Source organism: Ixodes scapularis, unplaced genomic scaffold, assembly GCF_016920785.2.
Source record: "Ixodes scapularis isolate PalLabHiFi unplaced genomic scaffold, ASM1692078v2 PGA_scaffold0__279_contigs__length_252992795, whole genome shotgun sequence".
Classification (NCBI taxonomy): Eukaryota; Metazoa; Arthropoda; class Arachnida; order Ixodida; family Ixodidae; genus Ixodes; species Ixodes scapularis.
Window position 1 is genome coordinate 90,930,244 of NW_024609835.1, and position 19,633 is coordinate 90,949,876.

The 19,633-nt window shown below is 43.8% G+C and overlaps 1 protein-coding gene across 2 annotated transcripts in view; it reads left to right on the top strand.

Moving 5' to 3' along the window:
* LOC8034610 (CRISP/Allergen/PR-1) overlaps window positions 1-19,633 on the top strand; it is a 48,323-nt gene that overhangs the window by 12,758 nt on the left and 15,932 nt on the right. The window contains exons 4-10 of one of the 2 annotated variants that reach the window (XM_029978030.4): window positions 3,326-3,413; window positions 6,795-6,964; window positions 7,748-7,851; window positions 10,490-10,614; window positions 11,942-12,133; window positions 13,227-13,331; window positions 16,578-16,704. In XM_029978030.4, coding sequence (XP_029833890.2) covers window positions 3,326-3,413; window positions 6,795-6,964; window positions 7,748-7,851; window positions 10,490-10,614; window positions 11,942-12,133; window positions 13,227-13,331; window positions 16,578-16,666 — 873 coding nt within the window. In that variant the 3' untranslated portion in view covers window positions 16,667-16,704. Of the gene's footprint in view, window positions 1-3,325; window positions 3,414-6,794; window positions 6,965-7,747; window positions 7,852-10,489; window positions 10,615-11,941; window positions 12,134-13,226; window positions 13,332-16,577; window positions 16,705-19,633 lie in introns of those variants that run through there. The other variant, XM_029978032.2, reaches the window with a different exon arrangement.

The following is a 19,633-nucleotide window of genomic DNA, read 5'->3' on the forward strand; positions in this document are numbered from 1 at the left end:
AAACATGAAAAAGTTTACGGTGCTGAAGTTATGATTTTGTCTAGACTTGTTGTTGTTTGACAACACTAGACATTGCTCGTTTTTCTTACAATATATTTTGGACATTTTAAATTGGATCCAAAAGAAGCAAACTATAGTGAAAAGTCGTCTTGAACATGTCTGTGTTCTCAAAGGGCATATAAATTGAAAGGAAATATTTTTGTTGTTTTACATAGGCCGGAACCTGAACAACTTAATTTGCTCCCTCAAAATTGCTTCTTCATTCCAATATTTGAGTAGCTAGAAATGCTGCCGAATCTAGCTCCATTTTTAGTTAAGCGATTGCAGAGAAAAAGATTCACTCCCGATTACGTGTGCTCAAATATGTTGCAGCTTTGAAGTTTAGATGTAGTAATCATCACAATTCTCAATACGCACCGAAGGAAAGTGCACACAATGGTGCTTTCTGATGAGTTTTGTTGGGTGTTTTAGGAAAGGTTTCCTGTACGGTCGGGCAAGCATCGGTGGCGACAAGAAATATTAAGCCTTTTATTTTGGCTACATTATATGCCAGCATAAAAAATTGGCCAGCTACGGCCTGCTCACACACTTGCATTTGCTTAGGACCGAGCTCTTGTGGTTCTTTAGAACGAAAGAACACACTGGCTCGCTGGCGCCATCTATGGTGCGACCCTTCCATTGTACTTAACTAGTGCGAAAGTTTTGAAGTATTTGCGAGATCAAATATACCTGCTATGTATGGTAAAGTATTTATGTCATCAAAAGAATTTCAAGCCAAGAAATAAGGAATGATGCCAGAAAAATAGGAAATATATGAAACCCGTATATTTCACGGCTACTCGGCAGATTACGCAAATGTAAGAAAAAACAGTGAGTGCGCAGGCGAGCTGGTGGATGTTGATCATGATGTAGAATACCCGAGCATGTGGTAAAAGCAGGGAAACTTGGTCGAAGAAGAAAAACGGGGGAAAAGAACATCTCTGAGACGTTCTCTTCCCCTGTCTTTCTTCTTAGACCAAGTTTCCCTGCTTTTACCACAGTCTCGGGTTTCCTACATCGTACGCAAATGTGTTCCCTCAGCTAGAGCTTCTGTATAGGCTCCCTACGGGAGCTAGAGTTGCGCGTCTGTTTTCCACGTGCCGCCGCACCGCTTTTCGCCGAGATCCTATTACGTGAGGAGCTGGATCAAATACCGTGCAGGAAAGTACAGGTTGCACGCGCACCGGCATACGTTCCCCTGCTTTTGAGCGCGCCGCGCGCCTCGCAGGCGTGCCGCAGCTATTCGCCATTTCAGTCACGTGAGGAGTAGGATCAACATGCCGTGCAGGAAAGACGGCGCTACGGAGATGAACGCGCAACTCTGGCTTCAGTAGGGGGCCTATACAGGAACTCTACCTTCGGCGCGAAAGATGTTCAGAAGATTTTGAGGCACACGGTCCTAAGACATCACAAGTTTGTGAACGGGCCTTTAAAGCATAGATCTTCTAATCTATGTTCCCGCTTTGCTTAGAAGATCAAGAGTGGAAACCACGCGCTCTCAAAAGAAAAGAATTTAAGCTCGTAAGCACGCCTAGAGCAGTTTGCTCGATTAGTCTTCGTATGCCTGTTTGTTTGGTGTTTAACAAGGTCATGATGCCGTCTTTACGGATGCCAGGGATGCTAGCGTTTCAAAGTGCAGTGCTACTTTGTGTTTGAATAAAGTCAAGATTAATGGGCAACATTAAGTTAAGAACTGGAGTTGTGGCTGGTCGGAGGTTGTTTGGGATTGTGCCAATGCGAGGAGATGCGGTGTACACCAAGATAACGTCTATACCCCCTTTTACAATAACTTGGCGAACAGTGGAGGCTACGGCCTTCGCGACCGAAGAAGTGCGTCGGAACAAGGCACGTGACAACACTCCATAGTAGAGGTCACGAAGGCCTCTTTACCGCGACAGCAGCAGCGTCGTCCGCGACAAATGTAGTTCCATACTTCGTCTCATCCTACGATGGACCAAAGGCCAAAGCCACTGGCCGCCAGGTCCAATCACCTTCCACGCTAAACTATGACACGCTTAGCATTGATTAGGTTTAGACGAATAATGCTCCGAATCCAAAAACGCTGCGTCATTTTTATTGCTTCGACACTGCAAAGAGGCAGTACGCCATGGCTTTCTTTGGAATGTAAAATTGTTGAGTCACTCATTGCGCGATCCAAACCACTGTCGGCCCATTCCCACCAGTGATCCGAGACGCGGGCACCGATACGTGCTTCGAAGCGAAATACCACACAATGTCTAAGTGGCTCGTGATTGGATCTGGCGGTTCGCAGCTTCTGCCTTTAGTCCATCGTAGGGTGAGACTAGTGCCACTAAATAAGCTACGCTTCAGAGTAACGACACTTGGCCATATTGTGTCTTAAAATCATGGTTGCCAGTTATCTGAAGCTTTATCTGAAATCCCAGGAAATGCTTTTTCGCCCTCCACAAATGTTTAAACCGTTCGCGACAGAGCAAAGCAATATTACATGACCTTCTTAACACCGAATCTAATGCTGAAGAAGTCGCACATTTGAATCATGACGATCGGCAGTTGCGTCTGTTCTGCATACGAGCCAAAATGGTGGCGCCCACAACAATGTCGGGGTACGGAGTGCCGATACTCTGAGCGCAGCTTATTTAGTGGCTCTAGGTGAGACGAAGTATAGGCTTCTTTTTCTTTTAACAGCAATTGAACTCGCGCTCTATCTCCCATATCCATGACACGGAAGAAAGACGAAGACATGCTGCTTTTCAACGATACCTAATTCGGATCAACTCTTTTACGGGAACAGCGTGGCTTTTGAACGATGTTTAAATGATCGCAGTTCTGGAATCAACCGCTTCCGCTCAAGATGTCGTTCTGGCATTTGCACCTGCCATAGATATGCGGATAAGTTGAGCGTATGGTTGTCTTATAAACTGCTCCCGAAGAACTCGCTACATTAGTGGACAGCAATGTTGCGATGGTGGTCGTCCATCCGCCTATGTCGGTTGGTGTCGTAGCAGACGACCCTTGGCGAGCAGACGACAGCCGGTTTCTCCGCGGGCCTCGTATTCCGCACAGCGACACAAACGCTCCTGTGACCTGGTGTCATGTACATCGCTACGACGCTATTAATGTGTCGTAGGGTGAAAAATAGTATAGCTCTGCCTCCAGAAATATATATTAAAAATCGGTTTAGATCCTAATTGGAAAACGTTATTTTGTTCAAACAATATATGCCTGACGCATCAATGCCGCTTGCATAAACATTAACGAAAAAAAAAGACGGTGTTATGATAAGAACTCTTTTCTCTTGTTTCAGAAATGGGATGATGAACTTGCTGCAGTTGCGCAGGCGCACGCCAATCAGTGCCAGTTTAGACACGATTGCTACGCCTGTCGAAGAGTTCGTAAGTGGACACTATTTTTGATTTTGTTCAAGAAGTTTGGTGCAGCCTGAACGGATAACATTGAAAACCTTCCCGAACACATTTCACCACAAATGTAAGAACCAAGTCAGTTGTAGGTCCTAATGGCTTTCGGAGGGATACTTTCGCGCATTCATAAGCTAAATAATTGTAAAGTATTTTTTTATGAACCGGTCTCTTATCGAAATGTGGGTTGCCATTTCGAGACTTTGAGAAGGAATTTTTTGACATGTAAGGTATTTTGATCTAGCATTCATGTAATGTTTGTTTGTCTAGACTCTAGAATAACTCACACAATCCTGAAATTTGAACCGGTATCTTTGCTTTCACTGCACTGTGTTAGGGGTGTGTGAATAGTGGTTCGAACCGAATAGCGCAACGCCGTCCCTTGCTTCCGCATTGTTGAAAGAACTGCCATCTCGGCCTTCCGTTGCATTGTCAAAGATATGAATGACGCAATGATTTTAGATTCGAAACCACTATTTGCATAACCCTAGTCACTGTGTTTCCAGCTGTACAGAGGAGCCTGTATAAGAGTTCGTTTTCAGCGATAGTCTCCACTATTTAAGCAATACTTTGTATCGCTGACTGTAGAGTGCTGACCAAACTGGGAACATGAACATTGTGTTCTTTCGCGTTGGAGTGCTATTCTGGCGGAAACCGAGGGATGTCTTCGTGTCGTAGCACTAAAGGAAATAAGTACCCCAAACAGCTACGTCAAAGAGCGGTTGTTCAGCTTCGTCCTGAATGGCACTCCCGTGTGCAAGAGACAGAATTAGTGTCTTTCACGTAAATGTGGAGGGAGCATCACGTAACCTTTCATCCTTCATGAACCTTTACCCTATTTCAAGATAATTCATAGTGCGTTCAAATGGCCGCGTACATACAAACACCAACACACAAACTAAAAGCGCGAGGTGACGACGTGTCCATTGTGCTTGAGAGGGTTACCCAATGGTAGCAGTCGCACAGAAAGATTAATCGTGACATTGCGCTTTTGGCGCTGTCTGATTGGTGCTAAAGGTTCGTTGTATCGACTGTACTGTGAACCAAGCTGAGACGAGGTATCGACGTTTCCATCGCTTATCACCTGTGTGAAAAATGCTGAGCAACTGAGCTGTGGACGCATGCGCAGCGTCTCATATACCGCACAGCAGAGCTACAGCGCGTGATCAGAACGCTGGGCTGTGGAACACAGACCAGCAGACAAAGATGACAGCGCGTGGAATGCAATTTTTTCAAAGATGTTTAGTCCATTCTAAAAACGAAGGCAAAGTGTTTTCTCTGCTTACTTTTCGGTTCACACAATGGACCTTTTCCACGTACCTACGGCACCAGGTGGAGACTGCACGAACTAAAAATCGTGGGAGTGACCTCCTGCGCTACCAATCGATAATGCATGGGAGCTACGCTGCCAGTTTCTTCGCTCTCTGAGCCGCGGCGCGTGCCCAACGCGACTTCAAAGAGGGACATCCGTGGCGCCTATCTAAACGTCGTGTTTTTCTTTACGTCTACTTTCTTTTTTAGTGTAATACAATTATATGTATGCTGGAATTACGTTTTCTACTCGCTGATCCACAGCCCCCTTGAATTTCCTCAATTTTGCGTGTCGACTTCCGCCGCTTGGCATCGGGCGCTCTCGTGTGCGCAGAATGCTTCTCGGAAAAGATTCATTGGGATTTTGATTTTACTTGAATACTTAGCAGGTACATAAGCAACAGTGCAAAATATGCGATTGAAGAGGAGTTTTGAGCAAATGTCTATGTTGAACTGTACAATTAACCTTACGAATAAAGCCTCTGGTGGAATTTTGATTGTCAATGATTCGTTTCTTAATTAGTTCACCAAATTAATACACACGTCTGAGCTAGTGACATGAATTACAAGTAAAAATATTTTTTCCGTAACGTTATCGAAGTTTCAAAGTTGTTCGAGAACACTGAACAGGTGTAACTTGGGCCACATGTGGGATGTACAGTTTGTTCTCCACGGATTATAAGAAGTTTGAAGGTGTGGAATAAATGTTATTAAAACTTACGACAACAAAAAACAAAAAGAAGGAAGACACGAAAAAACGTTTCGGATAGTGTTTCATTACCTACTTGACCGATAAGTTACATAACTTGTGATTTCACGCCACCAGAGAGTGAGGAAAGGTTTGAATGCTAGTTTTGACATTGCCTTCACTTGCCGTTTTTTCAATAACTATTTTACATTTTGAAATAATGAATGGCATGCCTGGAAGGGTAAAAGCTGGGTATTGCGTATATGCGCTTACTTCGGGTAGCTCACTAACGAAATATATAATACAAAAGAGGTGCTAATCCCGAACGACGCTGAACACATATATAAAGGAAAGCTTAGAGTTAATGAACCTTGCTGGCCCAGCGCGTCATGGAGTATTAATTTCTTACCGACGCCAATTATGAAAGCAGGATGGGTGCGCGCCTCAATGCAGAAATTAGAGATAAGTATAGTTGTAGCCTTCTACGTCCAAGTACAGATACGTAAGAGAGCCTTAGGTTTGAAATATGTTAGATCAAAACCACTGGCGCTGCTATGTATACTTTAGATGTACAATAGATAACACATTTAAGGGACGTTTCGTTTCGTGATCTTACTATAATTTGTAACTTTGGGGGACGTGCCCCACTGGGTCCATCTCCTTTATTTGTTACCAAAATGTTCCGGCACGTGGGTAATATAATGTAAATAATGCCCTCAATTTCGACGTTACAGTGGTCCCTAAGTCAAAATAATACAAAAATGTAAATGACCACAAAAAGTGTGCCGCAATTGATGGCGGCACACTTTCTGTGGTCTTGTATGCTGCGCTGTGGAAAGGCATGTCGAAGAAGATTTGCTCTCAGCTGGTGTGCTCTACAATCTGTGCAATGGATTCTGAGAACGGAACCTGGGAGGCTGCAGTGGGGAGGCGAGGGAGCGTGTCGCCCCACCGCAAGCACGTGGGTATTTCGCAATGGCGGCTGTAGCAGGGGTGGTGGTGAGTGGAAAGGGGAGCGTCGGCGGAGGGTACGGGGATATAGCAGGAACGTTGGAAGGCGGAGAGCGCTCTCCCCGTCATCACGCGTTTTTTGTTTTGCAACCGCGGCGCTATACAGGCGAAAATGGGGGGGGGGGGGGGAAGGGTGCAGAGCGAGAGAGAGGCTTGCCGCAGTTCGCGTGTGTGTGCGGCGAACAAGGACAAGAGGAAGAGGAGTGTCTTTGCTGTAGAGTTGTCTATCGCGTCAGCATGAACATTTTTTTTTTGTCAGGAAGGGGCACTAAGCTACAACTGTAAAATAAATTTACTTGCATACAAAGAGCTTGGCGCTTGAGAAACTAATCTGGAATTTATCGCAGCTAGGTTCACAACTGGCCAGAACCTGTTCTTGTCATCTTCAAGTTCTCCCAACGCTATATCCACGAATTGGAAGTCCGCCATCCAAAGCTGGCTGGACGAGGGGATACTCTTTGACTTTAGTGAAATTGACAAGTTCAACGGTGGAGGCGAAGCCGGACATCTGACTCAAGTGCGTAGTCCACAGGTTGTTTGCTTCCGCAGCAGTTTAAAGACTCTTTTCAAGGCGCCGCCAAGCAACACAGGCTGTCTCTACTTCTCGAGCACGAGGTGTTTTATTGGATCGGAGCTCTTGCCAAACGTGGATCCAGCCCTCGTGTTCAATGCATGTTCCGAGTACATGATTCAACAAGGGCAGACTCGGGTAGTGCGATGCTGCTACTAGATGGGTTGTACTTCTGGAGAGGGTCTATTCATCCGAACTATTATTAGTAAATTAATATTTTCTGCGTGAAGAAAGAATAAGAGCAAGTGGCGGCGATGTCATGCTTCGTCAATGTGAAAGCAATATTAAAGTGAGACGCAGAGTGCTCAAACAGACTACTGTGAAGTGCCGGGAAATCAAAGTCATGATTACTAATAATTAGTAATGATTTCCGTCGTCTTGCTCAAAACATATGCAAATCTAATAACTCTTTAATTTGAGTTTCATGAAAGGCAAACCCCAGGTGCTCTCGCGGAGGAAGTTTTAATAAGTTATGTCTAAAAGCATACTTAACTCTAAGTAGTACTGTATACTGATTGATAATAAACTTTATGAAAGGCATATTCCACTAGGTGAAACATTATAAAATATTTTTGTCATCTAGGCCCAGTGTATAATTAGTGTCAGTTAACGGATACATATATTGTTGGGCGTATAAATGCTTGCTGCTTGTACTATTTGAGGCATGAGTGCAACCGAGCGCCTAAGAACACATCCACAAGTGTTCGTAATACATCTAATTTCTTTCAGATGATTTGGGCAACTTCTAAATACGTGGGCTGCGGACGAGCGAAGTTCAAGATTAGAGGCGATCCGACATATCGGATCATTTATACCTGCAATTATGGACCAGTGTAGGTTGATCAGTCCCTATTGTGCTGTGTGACTGACCAGTTGATAATTATATCGTAAAAAAAGAACAATAGAAATTAAGTCACATTTCGGACACATCTCAGTATATGGCTTAAGAAGCACAGTTAAAAAGAGGTATTTATCACAGTGAACAAAGTTTGTCCAAATCAAACAATACAAAAATGCTTATGTATTGACGCTTGACTAGTGGTTTAGAGGATGGCGACGGACAATTAAGGTGAAACTAAATGTCGTGTTTGAGTTTAAACCGGAAGTTTCTGAGCATATAAAAATTTAAACAGACCACGAAGAATGTACCAGGAGTGATTTAGCATTTAGCATATTTAAGTAAGAGTGCTTTTTCAAAAACTGTGTCATTAATTAAAAAATAGGCATGTAGAAGTGGTCGATTAACCTACCGATTATTAATGAATGCAACGAATTTAGACTAAGTTATTTGCAGGTTAATTGAACAAAAGTAAACCTCTTGATAGGATTAGCTTGATCATTATTTTCATCAGTCGTGTATGTGCTTTTTATAATGATAATAAGAAGTTTAATCGATTCATACTTGATGTTGAGGTTTCGTATAAAGATGTTATTAACTCTGCATACTAATGCATCCTATTGACAACATGCACACAAAAAAAGTATATACTTCTCTACGGGTTACAACAAAATAGAAATTTTTTTAGTAACGTACGCAATTTTAGCGCACGCTAGCGCGCTTGCGTTAGCGCACGCTACGCGAGAGAGTCTTAGAATAGCGTTTCTCCGCCGTAACGCAAAAGCCCAAGCTGCTCGCGCTCGGAACGCCACCAAGACAGTCACAATTTCTATTTCACACAATAAATACTGTACCTTGCAAAAAAAAAAAGTTTTTTTTTTCTTGGTTTAGAGTAGCATTTTAGATTTGTTTAAATATGAGAATGCGACGCGAGCAGTCGACCGGTCGTGTCTGCTTGCGTCGCCTCGGCAAGAGAGGTCTCGTGTACTGACCTACGCTGTCTTCGCCGAGAATTGTTTGCGCGTCGCAAGCATCAAGCTGCCGGTGATCGTTGCCAAACCGAGTGCAATGTTGTTCCGTATTGAAAATCGCAGTCGCGAGAATGCCGTGAACTTCACGCTCACGACTTCGCCAAAGCGGCCGCAGACATGGACCTGGGAGCCGCCATTTTTTAACTGTGCTCGTCTTGGCTTTAGCCAACTTCTCATCACGAATCTTCCTGGGAGGAGCGCAAAGACTCTATGCGTACGCACGCAATTTCCGAAAAATTTCGTGCGCTAAATTAGTGCACGCCAAGTGCAAACCGTGGTCAGTGTTTGGCGCATGCGCAGTAGCGACGACGCTATTTTTTGTGTACGCAAAGCTTTAGCATGCGCTATTCCAAAACACCCTATTTGCAGGTGATCCGATGTTAGACAACTTTTAAAAGGGGCTGGCTGCCGTTTTACATGTTTCTACTGCTTACAGAAAGGGGAAGATGCTTTCTGAATAGTAATGAGTCTTTCCGAGCACATCGCATTTAGAACGTTGTTGGCACCATGCGTGATAGGAGATACATAGGTTTAGGCAGGCGCTTCTTGGTGTGAGTGACACGAGGGTGATCAATAAGTTTTGCCTACTAAGCTGTACCTTTTTTTTTTCAGTGATGAAATTGAAATTTTTTTTTACTTGCTTTAAAATGAAAGATCGAGCTCTTCCCTTTCCCAGGCAGGAGCTTATAGATTTTGAGCATAGTCCCCACCGGCGGCAATCCACTTCCGCTACCAGTGCACTACACTCCGCGCGTGCCGTGGTAGATGATTCAGAGTGGCTGTTGACGACACCAACAGCGCACTGCACCGGCCCCGCGTTGTCAGACGCAAACCATAAACCCTTCAGGTGTTACTTTATCTTGGAAAGCAGCCAAAAGTCCGATGGCGCAAGGTCTGGACCTTCTGGGTTGAAAGGTGAATGAGGCAGAACATCTTGAAACTGCAGCTCCACCAGCGCGGCGTTGGTCTCGTCAACAGCCGCCCTCAGTCATCTACGACGGCATGCGGAGAGTAGTGCACCGGTAGTGCATCGCCGTCGGTGTAGATTGTATTGAAAAGTTATATACTCCTGAGAAAGAAGAATCCAAAGTTTTATGTCAATGTAACATCTTTCAATACCATCACTGAAAAAAAAATCAGCATAGGAGGGAACACTTATTGACCATCACTCGTATTTATAGCTCTTCCGAACCCCGCGCGTTCTTAAGAACAGAACACGAAATTTGAGCTACGTATTTCAAACCTGCAAATAACAAGACAAAATGCACTTCAGTAGAGAAGATAAACAGGACCTTAAATGTACTGTTGTACACAATATGATGGTCTTAATGTGTCGTTGCCGTACCTGCAAGTTAGTAAGAAAAATAATATCCAGATGAGGGCTGGAACGCGAACTTTAGGACTCTTTGTTCGAGTTTTTTACAAATGGTGAGATAATGAAGCTTACGGGGACCGCAGTTGTGGCAGAAAGACAACAAATGTGCTGTAGTTCATAATGTCCTTCGTAGAAATATGTCCCTGCGTGTCTTTCTCTCGTGGTGTAATGTCCGTCCTTTTTTAGTTTAAATATTTACTTTTTACTTTGCCTTTTTTGTCTTTCAGAGGAAACGTGAATGATATGCGTATCTACGAATCGGGGGAAACGTGCAGCCACTGCCCCGAGAAAACTACATGCAGCAGATCCTTGTATGGTTTATGCAGTTTACACTCAAGAAAAAATAACAATTGTGAGTCGGAAATTTATTATGAGGAACGTGAACCAGAATATGACTTTCCACAAACTTGGGAATTTAGCAAATTATAACCTAAGCACCCGGTGTATTGTCCACGGGGCTCAGTGTTGTGCGAGAAGAGGTGTTCTTGCTTACACTCGTGTTCCCCTTAAGAACGTTACTAAAAAAAAAAAGGAGATCCGGCTCTTCGCAGAAATTCACTAATTTCACCCTTCCCGTTTCGAATTCAGATATATGTAGGCGCATCTTAGATTAGTTTCATTTAAATGTTTTAAGACGTGCACGTTTCAAAAGCCAAAATCATCGCTTATTTCGTTGACAGTCAAATCTCGCGAGACGTACTTTGCGGAGTGCATGAATAATACGCAAAACGTCCTTTTGTTTTTCTCGGTGTGACAACGAGTGTAAATGGTCAGTGTCTCGTGCAACCTGCATAGGCCGCATTATTTTCACTGCCAGCTCAAGAAACTCGGGGCGTGGCTTATTACGCTGAGCCTTCTTGCTTTCTGATTAGTTTTCTGGCGTTCTCGTACGCTAATGCCGCAACCCGATTAGCTACGGAGTGATAAAAATAATCGGGATTGGTCACGCCCAGAGCGTTTCTTTAGTTGTCGGTGACATTAGGTGTCTGCTTTATCAGTGTATTACTCCTGCTAGCACCATGAAAGATAGAATTTCATGTTTACAAACAAAAACATACGAATGTAAGTTCTTCTGCTCTTCGTAGTTTGCATCGCCTTCTTTGTTGGTACCTTTGTTGAAGAACAAAAAAAACAAGCTGAGACGTCCTTCTTTGCTTCAAACGAAATGCGACCATGGTCTCTAACAGAACCCACGGTCATTAATTAGTAAACGGTTAACCATATCGAGCAGTCGATGTTTGCACCATCAGATATGCAAGCTTGATCCGCTTTGTTCACTTGGGTGCATTTTCCCTGCATGCGCTTCACCTGCGAAGAAATAGAGTACCAAAACAACAAACTAACAGCCCCACTTTTTTTTTTTGCTGAGGTCAAGCGGCGTGATTTCGACAGCCGCGGTGATAACAATGAAGCGTTCTAAAGTTCGCCCCTTAAAATAATTAACAGAACGTAGGGTATCAATATTTGAACATTACGATGTATCGTACGCGAAGTTTAGTACGGAAAATACTTCAAACAATATTTAACGCTGCTCAGGAAATGTTTATAACTTTCTTTAAAACGAAACAAAAAAAGGTACAGTGTTTGACCGTAATTTCTCAAACATTTTATTTTTTTTTTCTGTTCATGAACAGACTGACAAAAAGAGTAGAATTACATTTTTAACCCTTTCGACGCAGGGCACAAGCGTGAATCCAAGAAACCCACGACGCAGCATGTGGGACGCCTCACGAGGGACCGCTATTTCGGCAAAACGTTCATCACTGACCCGTGGCTTTCTTCTCACTCAGAAAACTCTGTGCTACAGAAGGTTATTCCAGCAGTCCCATCAAAAAAATGGTGCCGTTGCGACGAAAAACTCCTGCAAAAAAGTATGTTTTTTTACATATTTATTTGACTGAGATAACATGATGAGGAGCTCATTGAATACAATTGAACACGCAAGGGCGCACACCCTAACATATTTCTGGATATTTTAATGTAATAACTGACATATATATAAAAAGAAGAGAACATTTGTTCCGTTACTTGTCCGTGTTGCATGCATGCATGCAAAGCTAATGCATGCAAAGCTAATGCATGCAAAGTTTAATGCGATTATATACCCATTTGACCACCGCGCCCTCTCCTGTATAGACGTTGAGCGTCTACATGCAACGTTTCATCCATGACAGAAACCCCAGCTCTTGAGTTACTACCACATCTCAGAGCCCCCTACTCGTCCCGCAGTGGTGGCCGAGTGATTAAGGCGATGGACTAGAAATCCATTGCGGTCTGCCCGCACAGGTTCGAATCCTGTCGACTGCGCAAAGAATTTTTTTTTTCTTTTTATGTCAGCACGGACGCCGGCCGGCCGGACGGACGGACGGACGGACGGACAAGGCTAGAGGCTAAGGAGCTTCGCCCCAAATATTTCGTTTTCAACTATAGTATATGGCACGATTAAAATATATGCTGTGAAATTATCACGATTAACATAATTTGATTACTTGCCTGAAGGCACATGTATAAAACAAACGAAAATGCATATGTCCATGTGACAACCCAACACAAGTATGCGCAATAAATGATACCTGCAATATTTACCCACTCGCGGAATTTCACTGAACGATTATCATATGGCATAACAAACTATAACTCAAAACAAAGAATCGTAAAGAAAGGCGTTAGTAAATCATTGCACTGGATTAGGATGGTATCCCAGTTGAGTTATAACTCACAATCTCTAAGATTTTTGTTTCTGAGTTTATTCTTTACAAGGATTTATACGATCTGCGCATTTGCGCTCGTTTTTTTTCCTGCAAATCTATTACTGCGGCTGCATTGCCCATAACGGCTCGAAATACATTTGAAAGCATCGGGAATATATTTGAAAGCATCGTTTATACCTCGAGTTGGTGTTCGCGGTTTGGCAAAGTAATAAATTATTTGTACGGAATGTTGTTTCTTTTTTTTTTTTTTCAGTGCGAGAAGATGTCCGAAAACTGTATGCTGGGACCGGTATTCATCCTATTGTGAAGATAAAATGCGAGTGTCTCGACTCCGATATCAAAGCCCGCGAAGCGTTAAGTAAGCATCTTTGTATAGTCAACTCACCAAGTGTCATTGCGTGCCATGCCAGGTTATCTGGTTTTTTTTCAGTATGAAAATTTGTAATTGCAAGAACCGTACGCCCCAAACCACATTTCGTATTCTTATGCTTCAATGTGGGTGCTCTTACAATGCTAGGTTCACGATGAGGCGCGCTTCGCTTTATCTTGGTGGAGCGGCAACACCATCACTTACGACCTGACCATTTGGGTGAGCCCCGCAACGCGGTCTTCATGGGTGCCAACAGACTGTGTGGCAGGCGCGTAATTTGTTTCGCTTTAAGTATCACCGCAAGCGACGCTGTGATTTAATGGAGTCAATTGACCAGCGCCAAAAGCATATCGTCACGGCGTTCAGTTTCTTTGTGGGTATGCTATCGCCGGCTAAAGCAATCACACTTAAAAAAAGCGAAGGATCGCGTCGCATTTACTGTGTGTGATCGGTTTACTTGGCGATAGCATAGGAAAAAAAGAAAGGCGACGAGCGCCTTGGCAATGCACTTTAGGCGCTATTTGATTGGCTCCATTAGATCGCAGTGTCGGCGGAGATCGGACTTCAAGTGAAACGGAGTATGGAGCTGCCAGACTAACTGCATCTGTCACGTAGGTTCGGATCAGCGGCTGTTAGTGACGCAAAAAGCCACGAAAGCGTTACGCAGTAATAGCGGGACAAGAAAGGTTTCGCGCCTTCGTGTCTTCGTGTCTCTGCGTAAACTCGTCAAACGCAAACTTGGGGCCGAAGCTGACGGAGGGCACCGATTAGCCTATCACGGCCATTACTTCGCGCTTTTGTCGTCGATGTCAAATCGGCGCGCATCGCGAACTTTCGGCTCAAACTATGTGTTTGACGAGTTTAGGGACCCTGTAGGGCGGGGCACATGAATATGTTTAGGCGTACAAAACCCTCTAAGGTGAGCTAATGGTACATTAGATAGCCACTCAGAACAGGGGACACAGATTTTGGAAAACAAGGCGTCAAGCTACAAATGTCTTCGACATACATGGCGTTTTAATTGTAAAAAAATGTTTTCTTCAGGATTTGAGTTTGTTTGATTTTCGTATAGTTCAAATATATATATATTTGTTATATTCGAAGTAAGAAATTGAGCGCTTCAAAAGAACTTTGCAAAACTGTTGCTGAGACATCTGTTCGCAAACAAAATGTTTTGTGACGTTAGCTCAAAGGCACGCAGTTGGTTTTATATAGATATGACGGTGTGATATGTAGGATCAAAGCGGCTTCTGTCGTTTCGTCACAAAATTAGATGGCACCTGCAAATCTGTTTTTCAAAATTGCTACTTTAAGAGGGACAATCTGACTCATGCCGCCGGTCGAGACACCAATCTGATCATTCTTGAAGATTCTTGAGGAAGAATACATGTAACGTGAAGAAGGAATTTTCGACTGACGCTCAAACTCAGACCCAGGTGCACATTCATCAAATGTCTGCACCATGGGGTATAATCCCCGCCACCTCATGTAGATGAAGTTGAGTTACAACTTGACATGGGAAGATGGTATCTGTTCGGCTGTTCAACGAAGGCCCCCATTCCAAAATTAAGAATTATATTTCCTTCACAAGCCTATAGGGCGTACTATATTTATATATATTGCTTTCGAGTATTTAAATAACGTAACCAATGTGTCGAGTATTACCAATACAGAATTAGGAACTGAGGAGCTAGTTGTTCAAAACAGGCAATTTTTCATAATGTGTTAGAAACCATAGAAAATTTTTTTTCTTTCTTTATGATTTATATGTGATAGCTGATGTCAGGTACCGTAACTTCCGATCATTCTTTGAAATTATATAAAGAAATGCAAATGAGTAAGAGGGTCTTTCTTTTACCCGAACTATGAACGGCCTGTCACTAGTTCACCGAAAGGTTTAGTTGCCTAATGGTCAGGTGAGATATCGATAAAATCAAATGAGTTTGGTATGCTGATAGCGGGCTACTTTAGACAATATAGTAACTGAAAGCCCAAAGATAAGTTAGAAACCACTTGTATTGCCAGTTACACAATAGCCTACGATATGTATATTGATGTAGTATTCATCTCAATAAGCGCTATCTAGAAGAATGACTGAGAATGAAAAGAATGACAGAAAGACATTATTTTCAGCCTCCAATAGCTAGTGACCTAAGTGCGCATTTAGTGCTGTATAACTATTATCCTAATATACGAAGAATTTGAAGTCGTGGTACGTTCTCCTATCTGTATACAAACTACATTGGTTGTTGATTCAATTAACTGTACTGTATGTGGCGTAGGAGTGACCTAAAGCGAACAAACCGCATAGTGTTTTTTGAATGAACTACGAGTATCTACATTTAAGTTAAGGTGGCCGCATTCTGACAGAGGCTTAGAGCGATTTTCGTTGCACGGCAGAACGATCTCAAGTGTTCGAAAGTACTCTTGTCTTTAGCTGTCACATTTACTCGATTAATAAACGCACTATTTATGATCAAGACCCTTGGTCTACCCTTTCGCAAAACAAAGATTCAGCCAACCATCGCTGTGCGCATAAATAAAACACTGAATAACTATATCGAGAGCACGATTCTCCGTAAACATTTTATCGTAAAAGATAGTTACCCCGCATGAAGACGTTTTCTCTGTCCCGTAGATTGCTGGCATCCTGCATTCAAACGCGTTGTGTGCTCCGCGGAAAAGCAGACCTATAAATTTTCTTCAGAAACAATGCGTCGGATGACCTTTTTTGGACATCCGACGTTGATGCGTGTCGGATGTCCTTTTTTGTTTTGGCACGTAAACCTACAAATTGTGCTTGTTACAATACCTTAAAACACAGTAGAAACAATATGACGACAGCACAAATAGGATGACAAGGTTATTTTTAAATTCCCAAACCACATGTATTTATACTTGTATAGTTCATTCGAGCATACCCCAAGCTATGGTGGGTCACGCAGTTATACTCATAGAACCAAAACCAACTAATGTAAAGCGTTCCATGCACGTACCAGGCGTAATAGAGCTACAGCTACGCTAGCCTTTTAGAATCTGAACTTAAAATGTGCATTGTCTTATTTCAAGTAAATACTATCGTATGAAGGAAGCGAACAATTTTCGCTTCGAAGAATATGTTCCAAAATAATTTTTTTACTTACAGCAGTACTGCTACGGGTAGAAAGGGTTGATGACTATATATTTAGGAAACACAGCGCTTTCGTGTCCACATTTCTTTTTGGCTATCAACAGTGAACGAAAACCTGGATGAAATGGGTAAAGAGGAACAGGACACTGAGGAAACAGGTACAGAGGCCGTTGATGACTACGACGTGGAGTGAACACCCCGGACACACGAGCACCATTTCTATCAGACGCAATATACCTGACGAATAAATGCTGTTGAATAAGGCAACGTCTAAACTCAAGTACACATTACACACTCCGAAGAAAGCCGGTTTGTCTACGTTTCCGCTGGACATTAAGGTGACCATGCAATCACTTCGAGCTACAAAGAGAGGTGGGTGAATAATCCCAAACACGTTTTTACCTGGATATGTATTATTCAGTGGGAGAATATTTTGAAAGTGGAATACGAAACAGCCTGCTCCAAAACGTTTTTTAGAGCGCAGCTCTTAGGCGCCCGTTTCCGGGTTGAGCGGCGTCGGCGCGTTGCATTAAAGGTCGTTTCCCACAATGACGTCACAAGGATAAAAGTTCCCCACTAAGTATGGCGGGAAAGTTTTTGGCTAAATTTGGCGGGACGTGTTTCCACAAAATTTGGCGGTGAAATTTGTCAGCTAAATTTTGCGAAATATTTCCCGTGAAATTTAGCGGGAAAATATTACTCTCTTGACGTCATGTGAATTTAGCGGAAAATTAAGCAGAAACATTTTTTCGATAAATTTAATGGAAAAATGTTCCCGCTAGATTTAGTGGGAAATTGACATCACGTTACCTCAACACTAATTCAGTTTCCCCGCGAAACTTAGCGGAACATTTTCGCAAAATGTCTCGCTAAATTTGGTGGGATTATGTTGGTAAATAGGGAGTTTTAGAATAAAGTACGCAATTTTAGCGCACGCTAGCGCTAAATTTAGCGCTTGTATTAGCGCACGCGACGCAGGGGAGTTTTAGAATAGCGTTTCTCCGCCGCGACGCAAAAGCCTAAGCATCTCGCGCTTGCGACGCCACCAAGATAGTCAAATTTTTATTTCACACACGAAATGATGTAACTCTAAAAGAAAACGAGTTTTTTGGTCTAGAGTAGCATTTTAATTTGTTTAAACATGAGAACACGACGCGAGCGGTTGACCGGTCGTGTCCGCTTGCGTCGCCTCGGCAAGAGAGGTCTCGTGTACTGACCTTCGCACATCGTTCCTTCGCCGTGAAATGTTCGCGCGTCGCAAGCATCAAGTTGCCGGTGATCGCTGCCAAACCGAGTGCAATGTCGTCCCGTATTGAAAATTGCAGTCGCGAGGATGCCGCCGACGTCGCACTCACGACGCCGCCAAAGCAGCCGCCGACATAATCCTCGAAGCCGCCATTTTTTTCAACTGTGCTCGTCTTGGCTTTAGCCAACTTCCCATCACGAATCCTGTTTGGAGAAGCGCAAAAACTCTTTGCGTACGCACGCTATTTGCGAGAAATAGCGCGCGCTAAAATTGCGCACGCAAAGCGCAAAACCTGGTTTGCGTTCGGAGCATGCGCAGTGGCGACGACGCTATTCTTTGCGTACGCAAAGCTTTAGCGTGCGCTATTCTAAAACTCCCTAATACCACGCTAAATTTAGCGGGAAAGTTTCCCCGCTATTTTTAGCCGGGAAATGTAAGCTTAATCTAGAGGAAAATTTCGCAAAAATTTCCCACTAAATGTGATGGGAGCAGGAGAGGAGGAGGGACGGGGATGGAGGGGGAGCAGAGGCATATATGCCTCTGCTCCCCCTTCATCCCCGCCGCTCCTCTTCCCTGCTCCCCTCCCATTTAATTCTGCATTACTCTCCCATGCTAATTCGGCATTACAGAAAGTTGTAAACGTCTTTCAATTTTTTTTAAACACATTTGTTTTTAGATTTGCCATTCTTCCATGATAGGAGCAATTGACTCTTCGAGCGCTGGTAATAAAAATACACTCTTAGAAAAACAAAATTAATTTTTCTATTGTCGTGAAGAAGGAAGAGCAGCGGAGCTGTAGCTTCTGTTCTCTGCGGTGGCTTTCCAGGCGAGCGATCTGCTCTTTCGCAAGGGAATCTCAAGCGCTCGACACAGTGGGGAATTGTAGTAGACTGTTTCCGCAGCCCGCTAAGCACCCGGATAGCGCTCCGTAATCCGCCACAAGACCTTGAACTACGCAGAGAAGGCTGGCGGCGCGCATGCGCAGCTGCGGCCTTTTCTTCAGGGATACCGTAGCGGAGGAGAAAAACGGTCTACTACGATTCCCTAGTGGAACTGCTGGCGACAGCGGCCTTGCGGCGGTTGCGGAACCATTCGCGCTGCTGCGCACACCTTCGAAGGAAGATGTGCGCCTTTCTTCCCGCGAAAAAAGGTTGCCGCCGTCTATGAGCGAAGGCAACCAGTTGTCTGGTTTCCGCCGTCACTCATAGATGGTGGCAGCTGTCAACAGTTCGGTGTCATCATTTTTTTTTGCAGGTGGACACGATCCTGGGGAACTTAGCCCTCAACAGCTCCACTGTAAAAGCTAGTAAAATTGTAGTAACAGCAGCAGTTACTACCTTTTCCTGACCGCTACTACCTTTCAATATTTAATACCTCAAATGCGCGATCGGTGGTAAAAAGTTAGTAAATTCAGCCGTTGCCACCGTTTTCTGACCGTTACTACCGTTTTACTAGCTATTTACTACCCCAGAGGCGCGGACAAGATGGCGGCGTCTGCTGCATTCCAGATGGCCAGCGTTAGTGACGCACTTTCTGTCCGGTGGCCGAGTGTGCTAGCGCACACCAGCTCGGAGCACGTGGAGCGAAAGCTCGCGCTGCAAAACCCAGGAATCCTGAATTCAATCTCCACCCCTGCCCGTTTTGATCTTGATGAGCATCGTACCGACGTGCGGTCGTGTATCACTACTGCGTGATGCACGTTAGAGACCCCAGGCTAGCGGTTGTACTGCACTGGCTAAATTGCTCATCTACAGCTGGGAAACTCGTCGCCCGTTGATGCAAACCAAGTTCTAGGCTGTATGAACATACACACAACCCAATTTTTTTCCATTTTTTAGCCGAACTCTAACATTGTTTGGAGCTCAGTACGCGTTTTCTACTTTGCCGACCCCAGCGCGTGGCTATGAATAACGT